General features: G+C 30.4%; 3 protein-coding genes across 5 annotated transcripts in view; all 3 read right to left on the bottom strand.

Moving 5' to 3' along the window:
- LOC142321670 (dicarboxylate carrier UCP2-like) overlaps positions 1-13,001 on the bottom strand; it is a 93,437-nt gene extending 80,436 nt beyond the window's left edge. For both annotated transcript variants that reach the window (XM_075359943.1, XM_075359941.1), the window contains exon 1: positions 12,844-13,001. The gene's annotated coding sequence lies outside the window, so the exon portion shown is untranslated. The remainder of the gene's footprint in view (positions 1-12,843) is intronic.
- Positions 1-25,481, bottom strand: part of nw (narrow) — a 393,672-nt gene that overhangs the window by 184,913 nt on the left and 183,278 nt on the right. The gene's annotated exons all lie outside the window — the stretch shown is intronic.
- Positions 19,086-25,481, bottom strand: part of LOC142321671 (hexokinase-4-like) — a 115,221-nt gene continuing 108,825 nt past the window's right edge. For both annotated transcript variants that reach the window (XM_075359944.1, XM_075359945.1), the window contains exon 12: positions 19,086-19,776. In XM_075359944.1, coding sequence (XP_075216059.1) covers positions 19,772-19,776 — 5 coding nt within the window. In that variant the 3' untranslated portion in view covers positions 19,086-19,771. The remainder of the gene's footprint in view (positions 19,777-25,481) is intronic.

Below are 25,481 nucleotides of genomic sequence, written 5' to 3' on the forward strand. Positions count from 1 at the left end.
AGAGCTTTAGAGAGTTTTAACAGTAGTTTATATTTGTTTATGGTTTATGTTAGTTTAAGGTTTACATATGTCAAATTTTATTTTTATTTTTATTTTGTACAAAGATTGTCTGCTGTAGTGTAGAATTTTATGATTTTCATATAATTATTTGAAACCTCTAACGTTTATGATTTTAAATGCGTAGATTTATTTAATATTAAGTATGTATGTGTGTGTGTATATATATGTAAATATTTTGTTGTTAAATTAAAGGAAATAGTATATATGTCTGTATTTGTAGTATTTGTTACTCCCTAACATCTAAACAAAAGACCAAATCTCTACTTGAATCAATAATCGTTGGTTATCTAAACTAACAGTAATATTTAAACCAGTAACACTTCTAAAAATTACCAGTAATATAACTATAATCGAATTACCAAATTAGATTTAGGCATTAAGATACACGATACGTAACATTTATACAGTTTGCAGTCTTAGTAAACGTATATGTAGTATGCAGTTTATATACGAATATATACGCGTTACTATTTTACGTTATTCATCATCTTTCTTCCTAACGCTATATTTTAGAAGCTTGATATTTTCCACGGACATTTCATGTAATCATACTATCTGTTCAAAAAGTGAGTGTGAGTGTGTAATCTGTTCATAATTAAAACATTTATGAACTGATTATGAAGGCAAGGAAACTGTTTTTATCATATTTAAATTGTAGACTCTATGTATTATTTATATTTTAACTCTTATTTCTTTTAGTGAGGAGGAATTTTCTTATAGCCTGATTCCCTTTCTTATGTCAACATTTTGGAGAGAAATAATGGATGATGGATATTTTTAGCGTTTGAGTCTCCTATATCAGTTCTCCGGCCTCCGTACCACTGTTTTTATTGTTATAAATGTTTAATCATGAATTAAAAGTCCTGTTATAACATTACATTCGTTTATCTGCATAATGAAACGTTATAATACTTAAAGAATTATTCAAAATTATGAACGAATTATAAAAATTGTAGAGCTTTCAGTTAATCGTGAAATTGTATACCACTAGTAATTCCATCCAAGAAGGTACAAGTTGGTTTCAAAGTTTTCGTGATTTGAAAGTAAATCGTTTATCATTTTTAATAATTTTAAATATTATCAAAATTATTTCTTATCAACAGTATCAAAAATTATATAACTGAAAATTAACATTATAGATAGATAATGCATGGACAAGATAGGATAGGTAACTTATGTAGACAAGTTCGCGCTTACTCTTCACACAGTAAAGAAAGAAAGAAATTCCGTTATCAAATAGAATTTCCCGCTTTTTCAATGGTTTTTAACCCAGAAAAAATGTTATAAATAATTAAATAAATTAACAAAAAGAATAAATTCACTATTTCTTTGTAAAATTACTGGTCAGTATATTTATCACCAGTACTATCAATTAAGTAGGGTTGCCTTATACCGATGAAAGGCTAGGGAACCCGTTGTTGGTTGCTGTGGACTTTTGGTACGCTGTGCATAGCACAGAAAAATCTTCCAAAGCCACATTAGAAGCTTTGGAAGATTTACCGTCCGATCGCTCATTAATTTATTTATTCTTCTCGTAGTATCATTACTTTAAACCGACTTTATTTCCTGATTATATCGATTAGTTATAATTTAAAGGAAATGTAGTTCATAACTTAATATTTAACCTGTCTGTAAAAACAATCCATTAAAATTAGAATATACGTTAAAAATTTAAATTTAACAATTAAAATATCTATGTGAACCATTGTAAGCCATTTAATCTTTCTCATACAGGTTTTTCATTGTATCCACTGATGTTAAGCAATTATTGAAAAAAAGATTTGACGATCAAAACGAAATTGGCAAACGTATTGAAAAAACTCTAAGTAATTTACGTGAAATTATGTAATTTTAAATTACATGCTCTATTTTGGAAAATTAATTCTTTTTTCTGATGCAGATTAATTTTTAAAATCGATTATTTTTGCACGGTGCAATGAGGGATATATCGTATGCACTTACCTTTAAAACCCGTCTTGAGAATTCTTTTTATTTTTAAAATTAAAGAAAAAAATTTATTAATTTTTAAAATAAAAAATTATTCTACCTCAAAAAATAGAAATCTGAAGATGAGTTCTCCGATGTCAGTGCCGTTAATTTAATCCAACTACTAAATTATCCCGAATACGGAAGCATTCAGACCAAGCTAAAAAAATCCCTATTTCGTTAGTTCAATTTTAAATAAATCAGCAGAAACAAAATTATGAGATTTTTTTTACTGATTAACGATAAAGATAATGTTACTTAATTAGAAATAAATATTATATGTAACTAGTCTGATTTAATTGATTTCATTTTATTACCTTATTTAAATAATGTATAGTATAACATAAATTTTCTAGTGCTTGGAGATTGAATGAGAGGAAAGAAAGAAAGCGTGGGAGAGTAATAAAATGAGACAGAGAACATTACGGCAATATTTGAGGATAGATGTTTTACATAAACGTATTAATATACAAACATGTATTTTACGTCTTTCTGTTTATCATTTTATTACAATCTATAATATTAGCTATACTTTAACAAATGTACTTAAAGAATTTGCGTCATGCCATACATTTAGAAACGGTATGAATAAAAAAGAGGGGGAAATAAGAGCGGAAAATTGCAAGAAATTGAGAATTGTAAAGAGACACATTTTATTTATCTTACAATAAACAAGAACTTCGTACTTATAAATTTATTTAAAGAATATGCGACATAATATGAATTTAAAATATTGCTATTTTATATTTCACACCAGAAGTAATTAAATGTTATCAAACTCCTAGAGGTAACCTTATAATAGCAATTTTAGACTTATTTTTCTGTAATACACGGTAAACAATAGATTTGCCAATTATTCTAAAAAAAAGGCTACAAAAGTTGTAGGATTTTCTCGTCACGCGGCTTTTTCGCACGGCTTACACACATCTTAATTTAAAATATTTATCATCTTATTTAAATATTTTTCTACAACAGCTGTACGTCACTGCTGCACTAGTGCTCCTTGTAGTGACGGGGGTATTATTGACGTAGTATAGCCACTTTGGCCACTAGTTTAGAACACTTTTTTAAAATGGAGTAATAATGACATTTACTATTTAATTTCTAGGTAACAAATAAAGATATAATCTTGATTTTTGGTATGTGTAATCTTCATGTGAATAACTAAACACCAATTTCTAGATTTTTTGAAATTCGACCTTGAAAGGGGTGAAGAAAGAGAAAAAAATCAACAATAATTGTAAATTTTCCCTTTTACGATTATACTAAAGAGATATTCACTAGATTTGTGCTTAAAATTCTCTTCAGATAAATATCTAAAAAATATTTCTGGTTTTCTGAATTTTAATATTTTAAGAAGTAAAAAAAAAAAAAAACATACATTGTTTTTTACACATTTATGCCGTTTTATGCAACCGCTAATAAATCAATATTTTTGAATTTTGGTAACATTGTGACACTAATTTATGTTTGCAATTTTGATTATATATTTCACGAGCGAAGGCGTGACGGGAAACTTAAAAACCAATTCGTCGGTCCTGCACTGATCAAACTGTTGTTCTGAAGAAATTACAATAAATTGATTGTTTTTATAAATTGAACAGGATTTAATTTTTATCTATCATTATTATTCTCACAAGCATGAGTTTAATGAACAAAGAAAGTTCCAGGGTGCAGAGCTCCCTTGTTAGATGGAAAGAGCGAGTGAAGTGAACCCTGATCGGCTAAACATCCGTTGACCGTGACGGGATGCTCAAGTAATCATATTGCGCGAGTAAAGCCGCGACGGAGGTGCTAGTATAATATATTTATTTATTTTTTTTTTTTCGCAGCGTCCGGTAGAATTAACTCTGAGATTCACCGCTTCTGTTATTCAGGCGTTCATAACAATGAGTGACCAGGAGCTGTTTGGTTAGCAACTGCAATAAAGTTTCTTTCTACATCGAGGTATAGAATAGTAGTGGGTATCCTGACCCCATAGGGGAAGACACCCTCCGCCCCGCTCGTTCCTAGCACTTATGGGTTGGTCATCTTCGAAACCAACTTTTGACACATTCCAGTCCGCCTCGGCCAGGATGCCACCGATGCGAATGCTACGAGTGACTTTACACACACAACAAGAAACATAAAAACGAAACACAAAAATATTACACGTAACAACAAAGTAACAATGAAAAAAAACAAAGAACAAAAACATAATTAATAAAACAAAACATCAACAAAAACAGAATATAAGAGAAATCCAAGCAGGGCTCTAGATACCTCAGCAATCCTTTCCTTCGTTAACTACAATATAAAACTCTCCACTATCGCCAAATCAGCCTGGTTTCTCCAGTTTACACGGAGATGCAACGCTGACCCGATAAGATCAAGCCGACAGATGGTCTCCATTAAATCGTACTTCGAGCACTCATAAAAAACATGGTAAGTGTCATCCAATTGTCTACACTGAGGACACATCCCAGAATCTATCAGGTCGAATTTCTGCAATCTGTTCCTTAAAGCATCATGGCCGGAAAGAATTGCTTCACATATTTATTAGGGTGTACCCAAGAGGCGTGCCGCAAACCAACAACATTGGAAAGAAATCATGCGTATAACGCCCACCCTCTGCCTCATCCCATCTGACCTGCCACAAAGCATAGCCTTCTTCAGTTTTTCGAACTTTATCCGAAGTCAAACTCACCGAACTTCTTAGCAACATACTGCTGTTGCTTCTCAGATGTAATCAAGTTTGTCGGTTTCACGCTTGCCATCACCAAGACTGCCTCTAAAATATAAAAGTTAGTCCCGATAACTCTTATATTTTAGCCTATCCGCCCAAACAGGCGCCGCGTACAGCATAATAGCCTCGCACACACCTTTATACAGGATGTTCATGATCTTAAAATTAAGACCCCCAATCAGGATTGACATCGAATACCGAAGGCTTTCTCCGAGACGTATTGATAGTGCTTCTTAAATTACAGTTTCTCATCAGGAAACATCCCGAGGTACTTTTGAATCTGAACATACTTTATACGCTCGCCTGCCATCGAAACACGGACTCGCCGACTCACTGCCAAACGGCCTTTGAGGAACATCATCATTGTTTTTTCCGGGCTAAACGTCATATTGTGTTGATCATCCCACTGCTTAAGCATCCTGCAAGCTTGAGTGACTCGTAGTTCAACCTCTCTCCGCGAGCTTCCTTCGATTAGCAGGAGCTCATCGTCAGCATAAACTACGATTCAACACCCGCTGGGCAACCTCAGCCGCAGTAGAGAATCATTCCACCACCCACAATAAAGGACCCAACACCCTGCCCTGGGGACATCCCTTAGACAGCGTATGCCAACCTCATGACTACCCTCGCCGAGCAACACATCCCGGTGACTGTAGTAACTCTGCATAGCTTGCAATTCACACAGTAGATTCTCTCTTTTGGAGTTAGTAAATAGCAGAAGGCTACCATAAATTATTAAATGTTCCGGAAATGTGTAGGAAAATCCCCAGGACATATCGCGTTTCACTGGTCGTTACCACACTCATCACAGGAGTATGGGTCCTCCGTACCCTTCCGGGACGAATCCTGTACTGACTCTCAATCAAAAATCTTTGCGAGGTTAACCTCTCATTTATACACAGATGCAGAACTTTAACAAAGACTTTACCAATAACCGGAAACAATGTCAAGGTCCTATACAAAAAGTAACGGCAGGATCCTTGTAGCCATCTTTAAACAACAATTTTACAATCCCTTTCTTCCAACACACAGGGAAGTAGCCACCAATCAACAATTTATTAAAAATTCACGTGACAACTCTCACACTCACCCCAATCGAACGAACAAGAAGCTCCGCCGTTATTATATCAACGCACTTCAGTCTTCATAACTTGACACACTTCAGTCTCGGTATTCTCTATGTATAATAGGTGTAATGAATGATTGATTGAAATTTGTATAAAAAAGGAAATTTACCACTGCATCACAGAACTTCAGCTTGAAGAATTCAATCGCCATTTAGATATCACAGCTTTCAACATGTATCGAATCAGTGAATAAGCTGTAATTTGTTCTTTAAGGTCAATGTACTGTAATTAGTTAATGGTAGAGGATTAATGATTATAGTTGGTTAATTTGTTGTATATTTGTAAATAAAAGAATAAAACTTAATTTAAAGCTTTTCTATTTGTTTTTTTCGTTTTTAGATCTAAGGCGTTAAAACAACAAAGGTTCATTGGCGTTTGTTAAAAATAATGAGTAAACACATTTGATTGGTATATACAATTTCCGAGCTTTGCAACTTAAAATAATTTAATAAATATGTAGTAAATATAAGTTAAAATTTTTATTTTTATTTTCATCATCATTAAATTTCAGGCTGTTTTAATAATTATTTCAACTATGTAGGTAAAGAACAGAATATTTCTATTTGCAGTAATCGTATCGTAATCATTTTTATTGGAAAATTTGAGAGTGGTTAGTGAATCGAGTCAGATCGCCTATACCGATTTGGTTGACACAATTTAAAACAAAGAAACACGAACGCGACTGGTTTAATCGCAGCGGACCATTAAATGAGCTAGTGAACAAGTGTTCACACTCAAGTGAACATTTTCTTTTGTCAGATTTCATTAACCGGAAAAAGTTTCCATATTAGATAAGAAATGAATCCTTACAAATTGTATAAGTGACCGCTTTATAGGTAGTATATTACTTTCTGGAGCGCTTTTGGGGTTTTAATGATAATACATAAGTTTTTTTGGAAAGAAAGAGCAAGGGGTGACAGTAACGTCCAATCGTTATTATGTAGAAATGTTATGTAACTTTCTGGAACTGAAATGCAATTGAACAGTTAAACAAGTCCTGGAAACATGGCTGTGTTATTAAAAGTTGGATGGAACTACCAATATATGATGAGAAGACACAGAAACTGAAACAGGGCACTGTATCCTAGTATGAGGTGACGTCCATTGGATTCCAGGTTCTCTGTCTCTCTACTTATCATTTCTTGATTAGGTGGTATCTGAGAAAACATGGCTTCAAACTTAGGAAGAAGACAACTAAGGATTTAAAGCTATTATTCGAAATGAAACTGGAAAATATCGTCCGTAATCTCTAGGCAAATAATACTTGAAAATTTTTCTAATGACTTCAGAATTGTATAAAACGCAAAGGTAAATATTATTAAAATTACGATGTAATTTTTTAGATAAAGAGCCAAATTGACAAAAAAATAAAGGTAAATATTGTTTTTCTTTCTATTTATAAAAAAAGAAAACATTTTTAGTGACGGCTATTTATATGTACTATATTTCTTTATTTGATTGATAGAATCCGTAAATGTTTTACTGGATCTTATAAATAGTAGAATAGCACTAAAAAGAGATGAAAATGATAATTATAAAAGTACATTAAAAAAATAAGTTAACATTTTCATTTTGGGACACGGATTAAAAAGTATGAAACATAGTTAATCTATTATCTTATTTTGACGTGTAGGATTATACTAGCATCAAAATAACATGAGGAAATCTCCATTTATTAGTTAAAACGAACCAGTGGATGTAATATAAAATTTACACCAAAGAAATTTTCCAGTAATTCCACAAATTTCGAAAATTATTTGAGTATGTACAACAAACGGTTTTCCGTAAGTGTAAAGGTTGTAAGGATTGCTTTCAATATATTTGGAATAAAGATAATAACAAAGAAAGAAAGAGAGAGAGAGAGAGAGAAAACAACGTGCTATTATTTTAAGATTTAATTGTTTTGATTTTTAGTATTGAAACTTTTGTTTAATAGCTTGTTAAAATCTACAATATTTTGTTTTTAATTAATTAAAAATTCTTTCATAGAATTCTTAAGTTTAGTTTCTGTGAACTTTAATTATATCATTTTACTTACAAATTCTCTACAAGTTTTGTTTAAACGTTTACGTGCTTATTACCTATTTAAATAAGTAATTTTTACTACAATATAAAATAGTATATTTTTCGACCCCAATCCACTGTCTTTCATCCCAGAAACTAAAATACAGTTCATGAACCTAATCTTTTTTCCCAATTTTTCAGGTCTGATTTCGTATAAAACCACTTAATTTATACTTAATTTGGGTTCAAAGAATTACTGCCTGGCTTAATTTTACCGAAGACGGAGAAATCAGGGCTAAAACTTTCGCTTTGATGGTAGTGAAAAATGTAATTACGAGATGAATTTCTGTACGTAACTTCCGTGTTTTAAATGTACCTTATAAATAAACTATTTAATGTATGAAAATAAATATAGTATCGATCCCTGTAATTCAGTTGTTAGAAGTACTAGACAATATAAAGTAGAATGTAGTCAAATTTCTAATTCCAACTTGACTTAGTATACCACTTCATTCTTATTTCATAACGTTATGATTTACAAAACATCGCAAAAGTTCTTCGTAGTTAGTTGATTCTCTTTAGCAAAATCAAATTAATCTGAACTTGTATAAACTGAATAATTCTTTGAATTTTATCGTTTTAACTGAGTCAGTATGTATTAGATATTGTTTCTTACAGAAAGTGACACATTAATTTTATTTAATATTGCCTCACCCAGTATCATGGCTGTAACACATATTAGTTAGTTTTCTGTATGTACTACACCTTAATTGTATATTTACTACACCTTAGTGGTGGTCGTTGAAGATACTCTATTTTCCTGTTTTTTTCGGTACTATTTCTTGTTACTATTTGTGTTCACTACAATTTTAACGCTATTACTGTTTAATATTGTTTTCCTTCTTTCGTTTATCTACTTGTATTTATTTTCTATTTCATAAAAAACGTCGCCTACAAGCTGAATGTGTCGGATACATATGGTCCATGGATTGGACAAATTATAGAACCCAGCGATGATGATACTTTTGACATAATAAGTATTTATTGGATCTTAGTTTTTACTATAAGTATATTTGTTAATATGGACGTTTCTGTTATCATAATTTTTTTACTTTTTGTTTTCGTAGGGGTCATCATTGGATGGCCCACTCTCATTTGATATTTTAAAGTATTATTTACTTATGGTTTCGCCAGGAGAAACCGATTGCAAATTTTTGTTCTACAACATAAAAAAGAATGTTTACTGTACAGCTAATCTACCTATATGGAGAATAGATGAAGTAGCATTAATAGGATTCAGTTTCACGTGTATTTTTATAGGTTTTATAAGTCATATGTTCTAGTTAAAGAAAAAAAAGAACCAGAATCGACTTCCCTCTTAATTTACCCGTGTAAAATTGAAATTGTAAAAATTGCTTGTTATTCTGTAGAATACCTACAACGTTTTTGATACTGTGTCTCATATCAGTTCGCCTATAACCTTTTCGGTTACGACTTCTAACAGAACCAGATTTGGTAGTATAAATAAACAAAATACTGTTTGTGGTTAAAACAATTAACCACCGATTTGAATTTTCATGATTCTTTATATTGCTTTTTATATGAATTTTTGGTTACTTATAAACTATTTTGATGATAATTACAGCAACAATGGTAATTATTATTTACACTAAGATTTAAATAAAATTTTCATCTAATGACACTTACTGTCTTTGTTTTGCGCTATTTGTTGATGTAATTTTTATAAAGATAAAAAAGGCTTTGTCATCTTTTTAAACATAATACACGTTTAAATATTACGGAAGTGCTGTTTACGCATAAGTAGTGTATTTAACAATTTAAAATGTAAAAAAAAAAACGACTAAGACATGTTTATATACTATCAAGGGCAGGTTGTATCATAGATAGGTCAACAGGAAAAAATATACTGATATGGATTTGAAAGTAGTTCGAAATGTCTTTATATTTACACTATTCTGATAGTAATTTTTGATCATTCATTTTTGGAATTTAGGTAGTAAACATACCTTTATTAGAAGGGAAGTTCAGTAAAAAAATACAAAAAATGCTTCGCACGAAAATTGTTAAAAATGTTATTTTCTTAATTCTTTCCTACTGATATTTTTCAGTAATATATATACTCGATGGTAAAATTACAAAAAATTCCGGAAAGACAGGGAAAGAACCCTTACTTGAAATTGTAAGATCTTTCTGTAAAAGTAATTTAATATTATACGAGTATTTTTTAAAAAGATTATCAGAAATTGAAGTAGACAGTTAAAATGTAAAATAAAACTAATAATAAAAGAAAAACAACTTTTTCAAAAGGAGTTTGAACATCTCTTTTCTAAATTAAAGTAAAAAAGTAAACTTTCAAGGATAATTCTTTCAAATATTATATCTGCCAATAGAATAGAATTTTTTTCTTATTAAAATACGTCCTGAGCATGTAAATTAAAAGAAAATAATGGAAAAAAATAGCGGGTTAACTTTTTTTTCTGTTTTTCCTTAATTAATTGCATCCAGATTTAACAAACGCTATAAGTTATTTTTTTGACAAGGGTGCAATTCACTGTTAATTTTTTCAAGTCAAAACATGACGACTAATACATTCTTAGATAAAAGTTTTGTACAATGTTTCTTTGCTATTTAAAAAACACTTTGTTCCGGTAGCAAGTAAGTTAATAAGCCAAGTTTTTTTTTTAAATTGGGTCTTACAATTTATGCGTAATCAGAATGCACAGAATGCATAATCAGAATGTAATCAGAATTTATGCGTATAAACAGAACGACAGTCATAAACTGAGAGTTACCTTAATTTATGACTATTGTTAACCTATTCCTATTAGGGTTAACATGGTAATTATTAATTATTAATCTCCTTTGGAAACGCAAAGAAAACATAAAAATAAAACTTATTTTAACTACTTTCAGGTAATTTAAATTATAAAATTCATAGTTTATGAAAGCGCTCGAGATAAAAAATTACATCAGTCCTCTGCCTACGAAAATTATATGGAAAATGTTTCTAATAAATCCTTGAAATCTCTAAAACAATTTAGCCGATTTTGATTAATTTAATATAAAAATAAAACTGTCTGCTTTCTAAATTTCATTTACGGTTACTATGTAAATTATTATTATATTCTATTCAAAACATAATAACACATTACATATTATTGCATTATGTTGCATTGTTATATCGTTTGCATAACGTTGTTGTCAAAGATTTAAAATATTAGTACACAAAAAGTGACACTGTAAAGTACTCATTCTCGATGTAAGCCTTATGCTACTACGCTAATCCAATAATAATTACCTGGATAGATTTTACGCCTAAACCTTTTACAAAGTAAAATGAATACATTGGTAAAGAACTGTTCATATCGATTGCAGTAGTTTTAAGTAAATAATGGTATGTCATGCATACTTAAAATCCTACAGACTGTAAAAACGATAGTTGTACTAAAAGTAGAATTGAAACGAACAAATTTTGGAAAAAATATCTGCACAAAACTTGTGTGATCAATACATAAGTACTTAACTCTCATTGAGGTTAACCGAATGTAAAGAGTTTCATGCGGAAAAACTGCTCTATTTAAAATATTATAAATTTTAAAATATTGATCTACATTAAATTAGAAACATGAAAACAAATATTAAACAAAAATATTTATTTCTTTTCGTTTAAAGGTGCTGTACTATAAATTTTTATTTTCACTGATATCAAATTTTTAGAGGGATTATATCTATTCTATAACCTGTGAAAAATTTGAGAAAGAACAAAATATTATTATCAATAATAGAAAAAAAATTAGTGGTACTTTTTTATAAAATTGCTCTATTTTCGGATTATAAAATACTTTATCATATAATTTTATGAAATATGTATTGTTATGTATTTTAACGTAATCTCATTGCTTTTTTTTTTAATAGATAAATATTTTTCAATTAATTCAATGTTATCTGCACTATGCAATTACATGTCATAAGAAATATGTATATATTTTACATATACTTGTAATAAAAAAACCTTCTAAACATAATGACGTAAATATTACTTATCCATTTATAATTAATCCTATAGGCACTGAATAAAACTTCAAATTTAATTTATAAACTAATTACTACTTAGCGATAATAATTACATTTTTATTATAATTTCATTTATTCAATAAACAATATATATATATATTATTTTATTTAACTTTTCTGTTAGATTATTTATTATTCTTTGCATTAGAAAATGTGCATTTTAAAGAATGCAATAATGTGTTAAGCAATTATTTGTTGTAGTATTTAGTAGAGGAAATAGACGTTAAGTTATAATTTAAAATTAATTAAAACAATAGTAGTTTATAACAATAAAGAAATAAAAAACTTAATTCATTAAAATAAATTGTAATTTGTCTAGCATCGAAAGAGTTAAAACCATTGTGACCCAGAAAACACAGTTTTTCTTTGCGTTAAAGGGAAGCGGTTGTTAGTTTGAATCATTAGTTATCTGTTCGATTTTTCCCCTTTCTTTCTTTCACATTATTAAATTTACTTGTAAAATTGCCAAAAACCTTAAAAGGACAATGACCTTACATAAGAAATTACCGGTTACCCCTAAATATTCGATTTCTAATTTGCGTTGTCTTATTCTTTTTGGTTGCTTATAACAAATATTATATTGTTCTAGATTGTGAAATAAATGAGGTACGAGCATTACTAATATTAATATAATATTACCTAATTTAATATTTTGTATATTATTTATATCTAATTAATATTATCCATGACATTTACGTTGATAATAAATTCGAAAAATCATTAATAATTTTCTCTATAAAAAAATGAACTCTATATCCTTTTGTAACAATTAATTAAATAATAGACTTAAGTTTATGTATATTAAGATCCTAAAAATCAAATAATTAAAAATTTAATTAATAATACCTGTGAGTCCAGAAGTAATTCCATTCGTTGTAACTGAGGCCGCGGTCTGGTTGTCAATGATCAACACTTGTAACCAAGTCCCCACTCCAATGCATTTAATCCAGTGTATAAAATACTGCTATTTGTCGCCCTCTTGCGTCGTTTAACTTCACTTACGTTAAACTTTATACTTTATGTTTAACGCTGTATTATAGAATTACTTAATGTATTATTACATTAAATATTTAAATTATTGTTAGTAAACTAAACAACTTTCTCTTAAATTCATTGGTGTTTAAATATTTCTTTTTTTTATATAAAGAAAAGTTGTTATTTTAATAAATCCATTTCTTCTAAAATTAAAAAAAAAAAAAAATATATATATAATATATATATATTTTTTTAAAAATTTAAATGTACGTAAACTAAAAATAATTCGCTTTAGTTGTACTACTTCTTTTTACAAGCATTGTTGTAATGCTTACGTGTAATACATCTCACGTTACTTTAATTACGCTTGCAAAACTCTTTATTTAAATCCTAAGACGTAAAATCCGGTAACAAATGAAATCCTCATTGTATCTTAGCAGCAGTAATTTTCCTACGTAATACTTATAGTATTTATAAGCCTTTTTATTATTATAAATGTTTAATATTTTCCCGAATAAATTGACTGAGCAGATTTTTTTTTAATCTGTGTCCATTCTTCCTACTTTTACTACTGGGAGTTGGAGCGGGAAAGATTTGATTATATATTTTAGGCCTGGCTGCCTTTCCTGACGTCAATTTACATAGGCGATGAAAAATGGGTATTGTTGTAGTGTATAAAAAATCATTCATAATATCGGAATTTCAAACTTCAGGATAAAAGACAGATATTACTACTTCGTCAAGGAAGTCGCCTTATTCAGATATATAAATAAATTTTGATCTAAGGCTAAAAACTTATAAATAAGGACTTTTTCCATCCCGGTCTAAATAACTTATTTTTTATTTCCAAGAAACTGGCGAAATTTGATGCGGTTTTCCTAACGAGTTATTTTTAACTATTTGTTTTACTAAAATTATTCGGAATTAATATTCTCAGAAAAAATAAACCTTTAACAATTTTTAAAAGTTTAATCGCATCTTTGGACCTATATTAATAAAAGGGTTTACTTTTTTTGTTTACAACCTATTTATTTTTTTTTCTTATAACCTAAAATCAATTAATAATAAGTTTTCTAGAAATAAAACTATATAAGCAGTCCGAATAAGATTGTAAAAGCGTATAGAAAAAATAAATAATTTTTTTTTTTTTAATTTTCACATGTTTTATATTTCTGCAAGGACTGTCATAATTGATTTGAGTGATATTTTCTGCCCTTCCTAGCATTATCATTAACATTCGTAATACTTTCATTCTCAAAACTACTTTTAGCACTGAGTCTTCCTGAGCTGGTCTCGTTGAATATTATTTAGCGGTTTTTTTACAGCCGTTACGGCCATTTCCCGTATCCTACTCTACAAGCCTTTCCTATTCCGGATCGCTTCATCCAACAAACCACGCTCCTCCATACTCTTCACCACACCATGACCCCCACATCTTGCGAGGCGTTCCTCTCTTTCTTCTATTTGATGTCTGTCATTCTCAAACTTGACGAGGCAATCTGCCTAGACCCATCCTGCGCATATGACCATGTAGCTTGTCCAAGCCGAATTAGCACAGAGCTGATGAACAGCATAGCTATATATCTTGCTGCCTAACGAGCACGGGTTTATAATACTACTCGATTAATGACAGTATGTATACGGTACGACTATTGTTTATTCCAATCAATGAGCGAATTCACGTTTTATGTTTATTAGTTACTTATTTAATCCTGGGTTTATATATGATTAAATTAATAATTTATTTCTTTATAAGATACTGAAACAGATATGTTATGTAATATTATGCAGACTAATCGGCTGTTTACTGATTAGTGTTTAGGCCAAAATATATTTATTTATAGTTTTATAATTGTACTAGCAGACCCGGCAATGCTTCACTATTGCTAGATTTGAGTATATATATATATATATAAATTAAATGAACACAACTGAAAGTTTAATAAAACATTAACAAAATGTAATTAACATTTATTGGGAATTTACCCTTTCCCTTGTTTCCTTTTACCCTTTCTCCCTTTTCCTCTCTCCTTTTCCTTTTCCTTTCCCAATTTTTATTTTTACCATATTCCCTTTCCTCTTTTCTTCTTTTCCCTTTCCATTTCATCGTTTTCCCCTTTTTCTTTTTTCAATTTCCCCTTCTTACCTTCTTTTTTCTTACCTTCTTACCTTTTACCTTTTTCCCCGCGTGTAAATCGGTCAGTAGTTTTTTAGTCTACAGCGAACACACATATCGGAAACACTGAAATGGAATCGTAAAATATTTAGTATATCGTGTGTTGTTTTTACGTCCAACAGATAGCGCTGTTTTTTCAAAAAAAGAATAGTTTTACCTGTCACAGGTGTGACATCTTAGGTATATAAAAACACGAATGTATTCGAATGAAACGTTGTGTCAAAATTTCAAAGCAATCGGTGAAGAACTTTCGGAGATTTAAGATTTTTAACAAACGAACATTTACATTTTTATTTAGATAAAATATCCAAGCCAAACACGCACCAGATTGATGGGCTATTTATGCTACGCTCTTTGCCCTTTGTTCTGGGAGTGGCAAATAACTGTACGCCAGCTTCCGCTATGAATCATACGTAAGAAAAATTTCTTTATTCAGGTTTGTGTAAATACAAGTAATAACCGAACGATGTGTCATTCTAAACATTCAGATGAAACATTAAATCTCTATTTATACAAACCGTTGCTGGTTTATTCAGAGACTAACTTGTTTTTGTAAATGATTCCGTTCTAATTTATACTGTATTTGAAGTTAAACCTTGTCCAATTAATTGTATGTAACTCATCGGGTTGGTCTAGTGGTGAACGCGTCTTCCCAAATCAGCTGGTTTGAAAGTCGAGAGTTCCAGTGTTCAAGTCCTAGTAAAGTCAGTTATTTTTATACGGATTTGAATACTAGATCGTCGATACCGGTGTTCTTTGGTGGTTGGGTTTCAATTAACCACATATCTCAGGAATGGTCGAACTGAGACTGTACAAGCTACACTTCATTTACATTCATCCATATCATCCTCTGAAGTATTATCTGAAAGGTAATTACCGGAGGCTAAACAGGAAAAAAAAGAAGAAGTAAATTGTGTGTATCCAAAGAGTATACGATTATCGTCCGATTATAGCGTTCTTTGAGTTTCAATTCTTGAAAGTAGTAAAGTCTTAAGTGAAATTTAAAAGTAATTTATTCGCATTAAATTACTAAATTATTGTCGGCTCTATTCTTATGGTAGTGAATTGATTTTATTATTTTGCATATTATGTCTAATTTACGTGGAAAAGGGATTCACCGCCAAGGGAAAGAAATTATACACAACGTTTTTAATTATATGGCAGGAGAAGGTGCAGTTGGAATGTTTGTTAGTGACCCCAAAAAAGTAGTAGTTGAAGTTGTGTTGCGTCTGCCACAGGAGTTTCAAAAAGAACAGTTTAACGAATTACTGGTGAAATAGCTCCGGAAAAAATTCATTTCTCCTCGCAAAGGAATGTGGTGCTCATTTTTGGAACCCACACTTTAGGCCATTCATCACGCATATGAAAAAATTGGCAAAAACATTAAATTTATAACTTGAAGCTATGACTATCACATAATCTAACATATCACCATGAAACCTTGTTGTCAAATCCATTCTGAGATACCGTACTAAAATTAGTTTTTACCTTTTAGTGGGTTTAATTTAAGAGTGGTGTTAAAAAAATTTTTTTTTACATATCTATTTTCTACTTTTTAGTGCATTTAAGATAAAAGTCTTTTTTAAAAAGTATTTTATATATTTCTAATTTCCAGTTTTTAGTCTTTATAAGTTTATACTTTACAACTGCGTTAGCGCTCAGGTTTGAGCGTATTTAGCGAAAGATCGGATCGGTACGTTTTACGGTGGGTGTGTGAAATCAAAACACAGGACTAAACGATTTAATTTCCGGATAAACAAGATCCGATCGATCAAGAGTGTACCCTATCATTAAACAGTTAACGATCGACCTGCTGATATACACACCGTTTGAATCGTGAAAATCGGACGAGCGGTTGCCGAGATATTAAGGTGGCACCCGAACGCAAACTCTCTCCAATTTCCGAACGGCGCCCCGGGCGCACTTGAAAATATTATCATCTGTGTACCATGAATCTCACATACATAGTTCAAGAGCGAGTTAATATAAGAGTGGTAAAAATAAGTTAGCTAAATATTTGTGTATTGTTTTATCGGTTATGAATTTGTTTATTGTTTTATATAAATAAAAGATTAAAAATATTTTAAAAGTTTATGATGTGAATTTGTTTAATGATTGGAATAAGCATTAGTATAAAAAATACCAAAAATAGTATAAAAAATTTGTTAAATAAAAAAATTACTATAAGATAAAAACAAATTTATACCGTATGTATACATTTTTATCCCTACTCGCTTGGGCTGGATCTGCAGTTAAGCATGACTCAGCCCAGGTGAGTGTCCTGTCAATTAACCATACATCTCAGGAATGGTCGAACTGAGAATGAACAAGACTACATTTCATTTACACTCATACATATCATCCTCTGAAGTAATACCTGAACGGTAATTCCCGGAAGCTAAACAGGAAAAAAAGAAAGCTGAGTGTCCTTGTAACTCAAACGAGCCTCCTTGCCCGTTGGCATAATATCCGGTAGAGCAATTCGGCCCGCCAGTTCGATCTTTTACTTCTTAATTTATTTCTGTTCCCCAATTGCCTGCCTCTAATCGCCAGAGAGGGGTTAGCCGAGTCTACCTATGTCGTTCCTGGGCCCTCTCCAGGGACCGAGTCTTGGTTAGTTCATTTTGATTTAATACTCCATTTTGCCTGCCTCAAATCGCCGGCGGAGGGTGAGCCGGGCCCCACTATGTCATTCCCGGGCCCTCCCCAGTGACTGGGATTCAGTATTTTTTTTCTCAAAACCCCATTTCTCTGACCCACTCTCTATAATCTTCTTTCTCTATTAGAATGTCCCTTGCCAGTTTTTCAATCGCCTTCCATTTCTCTGAGCCTTGGAGCATGAATGATACAATAGTATCATGGGAGACGTTCATCAGGTGTGTCCTCTCCCTGGTTTCCTCCCATCTTGGACATTTAAAGAAAGTATGCTAAGTGGAGTCCAAAACTCAGTTGGATACACACAGTTGGGCAACTCTCTTCTTCAGAGTTTACTTAAGTAGTCACTAAATCCTCTATAACTGGAGAAGAGCTGGGAGGTGTAATATTCCACCTCCCCATGCTCTCTCACCAGCCATGGCCCCAGTTTGGGTATCAAGCGGCGTCTGCACAGAGTCCCATATTTCTTGCCATTCTTGGATTAAAAGTTCAGCAGCCCCTTCTTTGTCCATTCCTTTATAAATATGCTTTCATTGGAGGGTCAAGACCTGGATCGGTGGGACCCAATGATCCCATATACTGTCTTCCACGAGTAGCATATTATAGCCCTGCACTAGCTACACAACCATTGACTAGATCAGATCTGTACCAATTTGGCTTGGACAAGCTGTACATGCTTTCAATTTTTAATCCTTTGTTTGGAGCATTTAAGCACTTGATGGACAGGTTTTCTAAGCATGAAAATGTTGTACAAAATTTTAATAACCTAACACTATGCAAACCTATATTAGCTCAATTGATATGGACAAAGGCAAAGAATTTGTATGACCTATATGAAGAAGACTTGCTTTAGTGTTTGCAAATGCATGACTGGGTGAAGTCAAGTTATGAAGACAATTTTCTCGTCAAGAAAAGCTCAATTTATTGGATGCTTTCAAAGCACACAGGATATGTACAAGTTAATCATTTCCATATGTAAGACAAATTTTCAAGATAATGGTAGCTTTGCCAATCATAACAGCAACCTCTGAAACATCATTCAGCATCTTGAGAAGATGAAGACTTACCTAGAAGTGCAATGGGAGAAGTGCCATGTCTCCAGTGCATACATAAATGAAATGTAGAGCAGACATAGAGATTTCCATAGAGATCCAATTATTCAACAAATAAGAATATATTGAATGCACAGCCAATCACAGTACTATACTTCTTCAGTCAGGAAAACTGCTCATCAAATATTATTTATTGCAGTAACAACAAATAAGTAAAAAAAAGACAACACTTTCCATTTATAGTTTTATTTATTAATAAAAAATGGCTTTGAATATATATTTAAGGAATCAATTTAAAAACTTAATGCTTAAAAATTAATCTAAAACTGATTATACAAAACTTAACGAAACATTTTACCATTTATAATATAATATTATAATTTTAACAATTTACTTGGAGCGATTTATTGCAATAACATCACAAAAGTTTCAGATAATAGCAGCAAGTAAATTTGAACATAAATTTCGATACTATACTAAATTATTTTTATCTTTCATAAAAAAATTAACCATGCAATAAAAAAGTGAAATGAACTAGTTAGAAGAGAGAGATTGTAATTCTAATGAAATGGTATTTCCCAATTACAATCAGTTGATTCTGGTAAATTTAAAAACTGATTGTAATATACACTGTATAAATAATTTATATAAATTAAAAAAGTGAAGTCAGAAATTCAATAATTAAATAAATTCTTGAATCCTGGGAAAAGCACACATTAATCCTTTCATGATTGTGATTCCTTTTCCTCATCTAGAGAAGGAAAATGAGTTTATTTACCTAGTAGCATCCCCTTAATATGATATCACTTATGGTAGATAAAATATTCTTTCATAAATAAAATCCTAGACTCTTTCATGTTGAAGGAGGATGTTGTTTAAAATTGTCAGATGATTATTCAGCACAACGCAGTGACTGTTAAACTGAAAACATAAAAAATAATACAGTTTATAAAAATTTGCATTGAATTAATAAAGTTTATTTTACATTGTAGAGTTAATAACAAACACTGCTTAATTACACACTATTTGTAATGTTCAAATCTATTTTTAAAAGAATGAAACATTAACATATACTTAAAACATTAATTTGAATAAATGATAAAATTTAACAATATTGTTTTAAAGAATTTGATTCTAATCTAGTCTTACAAAATTATTTTATTTTTACCTAAAATTGTAGAAGTCAAACTGACAATGCTGTAACCGATAGTATAATGTTTAATAAATAATATGACTACTAACAATATTGTACATTAAAAAAAAAAAAAAATTATCATACTAAAGATGTTTTATAAAATAAGAACATGAAACAGCTTTAATAACTTTTAAAACACTTTGCAGGTGGAGCAAAAACATAATCTAATTATATTCAATTTTCATAAACTTTTATTACATTATAACTAGATTTTAAGTAATAAATAACAATTTCTATAAGTAAAACCAGCTACTAAAATTAACTGTTTAGACAATCAGATATTGTCTTGTCTGTCTTTTACTACCATCACAGAAAAAAAACATGCTAGTGGCTGAGTAGTGAAGTGACTTTTTTTGTTATTTCATCAAGCTGATTACACCATCATTCATAGCAAAATCATAATATTACAGTCATACCAATTCTACCTAAAAGAAAGCAGTGTTAACTGTTAGATTAAAAAAACACAGTTGATCTCTTTGGAAATAAAATTAATATTAGAGAAACAAATTCTTAGCAAAATTTTACAAGCTTTCCTTTGAAGAGCTTAATAGATATCTTGATGAACCTTACATTAGATTGAATGAGAAAGAATTAGTCCTTAAAAGGTAACAAGATTTTTTATATTCTCATTGGTAAAAGTAAGCTTTTTAGACATTGGTCTTACAAAATCCATTTCATGTTACCTTCCTTTTTGGTAAATGCTTAAATATTTTTTAGTTGCTTAAATTTAAAGAGGTTATTTTGAAATAAAAGAATTAATTTCTGTAATTTAATTATTATTCAATTTGCTATATTTTATAAGAAACTTTGGAAAATACATGTAATATTCTTTTGTGGATAAAGAATTAATTTAACAGATGAAGGCTGTATGTTTTGGTAAGGTTCATTCTGGCTTTAAAATTATCTTAAACTTAATTTAAACTATTAGCAAAGTTAAATGAAAAATACTTTCACTGCCAACGTTTTTTGGGTATGGTAAAAAATGTTCTAAATAAATAATGTAAAACTAATAATTTTAAAAGACTGAACCAAATTTAAGAAGTAAATTTAAAAAACTGATATGTTTACTGTAGGAGGCCTCAAAAACAACTGAATAAATTGTGATGAGAGTTTTTAAATGTTTGCTTTCTAATTTTGGTCTGTTATTTTTTTTAAAAACAACATAATTTTCATCACAAATTGTCATGGACAAAAAATATTACAAATAAATATTTTATACCACATAGTATATAACTATGTACAATATCATACCAGCAATGAGTAGATATTCTACTCTACTGATGAAAAGGAAAAAAGGACTACCCAGCATTTACCTGTACAGAAGATAATAAATAAAAAAAATAACACTTTTTAAGGTATGATGTTTTTATTATGTTTTAAGAATAGAGAATGTTTTTTTAATATTGCTTTGAATAATCTCACTACAAGTAGCTTCTTGAAAAAAAAAGAAATATAAAAGAAATATTCACGGCTCTTTGTAACATATGTGATACTTAAAATGAAATAATTTTGTGTTAATATAAATGCAGTTGGTTTTTTAAGAAATAGAAATATGAGTCTTATAAACTCTTAATAATCAAACGGTTGTATCTCATATCATATCATGACCTGTTATGAGATACTAGTCTGAAAATTTACATAACCAACTTCATGAATAATATTTCTGGCAGATTTAGGGAAAGAGGGTGATGGTTGGTTTCCTGCTGTCTTATTCTCTGAGGTCATAATTCCAGTCATGAAAGTGTTAAGACTCAGGTTTCATTTCATGTTCCTTAAATTTTATTATAATGAAGAACTCAAAATTTTATTTAAAGAACGACTTTTAAATTTTAAGTCCTTTGGACAACTGCATACAGTGCCAAGCAGTTGCTCTCGGCTCCCTACACACTAAAAGCAAAATTTTACTTTACACTGGCTCCCACTAGAATAGTCAGTCTAGTATCATCCATTAGAGACTCAATATATATTTAACAGTCATGAATAATTCATTTATAACAACATTACATATATGAAGCATAAGTTTGAATATTATAATAAAAACAGGAAGATATAATTCGACAGGAAGATTCTTGGCATTCCATTAATGGCATCCCATTAAAAGTTAAATGTAATATTCAGTCCTGTAAGAACATTTTCACTTTTTAACAGTAGGGATTGGCTGTATGATAAAATTTATTAGTGTTATAGGAAGTAATTCTGAACAGTACAACTTATATCTTAGCCTTTAAATATATATGCCAGTCATAAAAAATTATAGTAAAAAACCAAAAATTATATATCAGTTTCTATGGGAAGAAAATAGACTATATAAACTTTCTTTACAACCAGTGAGAAAGTATGCACATAAATATAAAAATTATCATTCAAATTATTCAGAATAAATTAAATAAAGATATACTGTACTAAATAAAAATTTGGAAATTTTGAATAATAACAATAGTAAAGGTAGAAACAATAGTAAAAGTTCACTACAATTGAAAAATAAAAATAAAACTAACCCCAAAAAGAAAGTCTACAAGCAATAATAAATCTCAAGAAAAAGGAAAATATGACCCCACAAAAGTAATAACCACCACACATTCAAAGAATCAGCTAAAATCCTACTGAAAAATAGACTAGAAGAATTGACCAGTAAACTCAAACAGATCGCTGAAGAAATCGCTTCCCTAATACAAAGAAAAAAACATCAGTGATGGAACAAAGAATGTGATGAGATCATAGAAAAGTGCCACCAAGTCTGGCTAAACCATAAAAACAAGAAGAATCAGAGAATCCTATAAAAACCTGCTAGAGGAAAGAAAAAAGCCAGAAAAAACAGGAGTCAATTGCGAGTATCAAAAATCTATCCTAGATATTATTGAAGAAGAATTTAACAAAAATAACTCTAGAGACTTTTATAAAACTTTTAAATCCCACCTTTCTAAATATTACCCTCCAACCTTAATGCTTAAAAATAAGGAAGAGAAAATGACACACAATAATATTGAGAATGCAAAAATATTAGCAGATTATTTCCAAAAGCTATTGAACTCAATACCCGAAACCTCATAAATTTTGACCTTCAAACAAAAAATAAAACATCTTTGGAAAAAATAGCACCCCTTTAATCACGAAAGAAGTAAGATCAATGATAGGTTCCCTTAAAAATTACAAAGCTGCAGGAGAAAATCAATTAACAGCAAAACTGTGAAAAAATGCTAATGATCAAACAATCAAAAATTTGTATTAATCATTATATGTATTAAACATTATTTGTACAATCATTTAGTAGAAATTTGGAATACATAGGAACTGCCTGAGAATTGAAACACAACCTTAATCCAGCCTCCGCACAAGAAAGGAGACAAGACAGATCCCAACAATTACAAAGGAACCTCCCTTCTTGATGTAACCTACAAGATATTTTCTAAAATAATTTTTTTGTGGGGAATCCAAGGCCAACTAGACAAGGAATTGGAAGAATATCAAGAGGGTTTCAGACTGGAAAGAAGCTGTCTGAAACAAATAATAAGTTTAAAATGGTTAATTGACCACCAAAAGAAAAGAAATAAAAATGTAATATCATTTACAGATCTCAAAAAAGCGTATGACTGTATCCACAGAGAATCTATTAAATACCCTTAAAGAATTTAGACTCTACACAAAATTAATAAATCACCAAAACATAACAGGGAAAGTTGGATTGCAAATCTCCTATGAAAAGACTGAAGTAATGCCCATCACCAAGAATAAACTGAATCACATCACCCTTAACAACCAACAAGTAATAAAAACTACAAACAGATTTAACTACCTCGGAAAAATAATATAAAGAAACATAAATGAAAAAAAACAATCCAAAATAGAGAATCAATAAGCTCTGACTTGCACAGAGGCTAACATAGCCTACATACAAAAAAAAGTCTCTCAATTAAGACAAAAACTAGACAATATAACACAGTAACACGACCAGAAGTAACCTTTGCGTGTGAAACACTATTCAATCTTAAAAGCAAAAACAGAACAGAAAAACTTCAGAAAGTGGAAAGAAGAATTCTAAGAACAATTATTAACAAAAAACATATAGTAGATGGAAAATATAGATTTTTCCCCAATGAAATCGTATATTAAGAGAATAAACCCTTACTGAACATCATGAGGAAAAGAAGAGTAGTCTTCTATAATCATTTAGCAAGACTCCCAGAGGAAAGGCTATCCAAGAAACTACTAGCCTACCAACAAAATAGTAAAGTTAAAAAACAACTAGCTAAAATGAAATAGAAGAAATAAGAAATGGATGTCATATTAAAGTTTTTATTGATTTTTCTGGATAAAAAATTTCAGTTTAGTAAAACTGTGCTGTACATTGTTCATCGTAAATAAGGAAACAGTTATGATTAGTAGTTCACAGTAATTTTTAATTAAAATTACAAAAGAACAGATTTTGAACAGGGAAGAAAATTTATCCTTAAAAACAAAACTTCCTAAAAATCCTATCCTTAAAAATCAAAACTCTGAAACAAAGAAATTACAATATCGCAGATGAACAGAGATTCCAGAGGGTCTAAAAGATTGAGACTATTGGGCAAAGAAGAAAAATTTCCAGAAATAATCTTTCCAACATTGACTAGAATTGCTCCAGTGAGGGCCTAAACCACATAAAAAAGGAAGAAACTACATGTATATAATAGAAATTGTTAAATAAAATAGAATATGGAAAGGAATAAAAAATGAACAATTTAAAATTGTAGAGGGCAACCATAAAATGTAAGGATTTTAGAGGGTGGAGAAGAGGTCTTTCGAGATGAAGTTGTTTAATACTGATTCTGACCCCGTATGAAAGACACCCTCCATGTGGCAGTTTTGGTCACCACGCCATCTCCTCCATACCTAGCCCTTATGGGCTTTACCAGAGGTCATCTTCAAAACCTTGACAAAAGGCATCACTCAGCCTTGTTCTTGCCTCAGTCAGGATGCCACCAATGCAAATGCCACGTGTGACATTCCCATTGGTGCACTACTTTCATTAAGAACTCTCAAGAAAAGGAAACAAAACACATCTAACCGCTAAGTCTCAAAGAAGACCAAATAACAATAATAAGGAACTGAAATCCACTAGGTAGTGGATTTCGGGTAGGTACCCGAAAGGTAAAGAGTTGAGTTCAACATGCAATAACAAAGAATACGAGAATATACAACAAAAACAGAAACAGAAAGCAGGAAAGCCCAAGCAGCACACTAGATCCTCTCAGCAATCCTTTTTTTTTTTGCCAAGTAATTTATGAAGTTCTCCACACTGACATTTGTAAAGAATAAGATTTTAACTGCTAGATCATAGCAGCATGAATGTTGATTTATTTTCACATTTTGTTATATAATAGCCATTAAAACCCAGGCTAAGAGTCAAGTGCCCTGTCAATTGTGTAGTTTTAAGCATTACTAAAATTACACA

Source organism: Lycorma delicatula, chromosome 3 (genome assembly GCF_047948215.1).
Source record: "Lycorma delicatula isolate Av1 chromosome 3, ASM4794821v1, whole genome shotgun sequence".
NCBI lineage: Eukaryota > Metazoa > Arthropoda > Insecta > Hemiptera > Fulgoridae > Lycorma > Lycorma delicatula.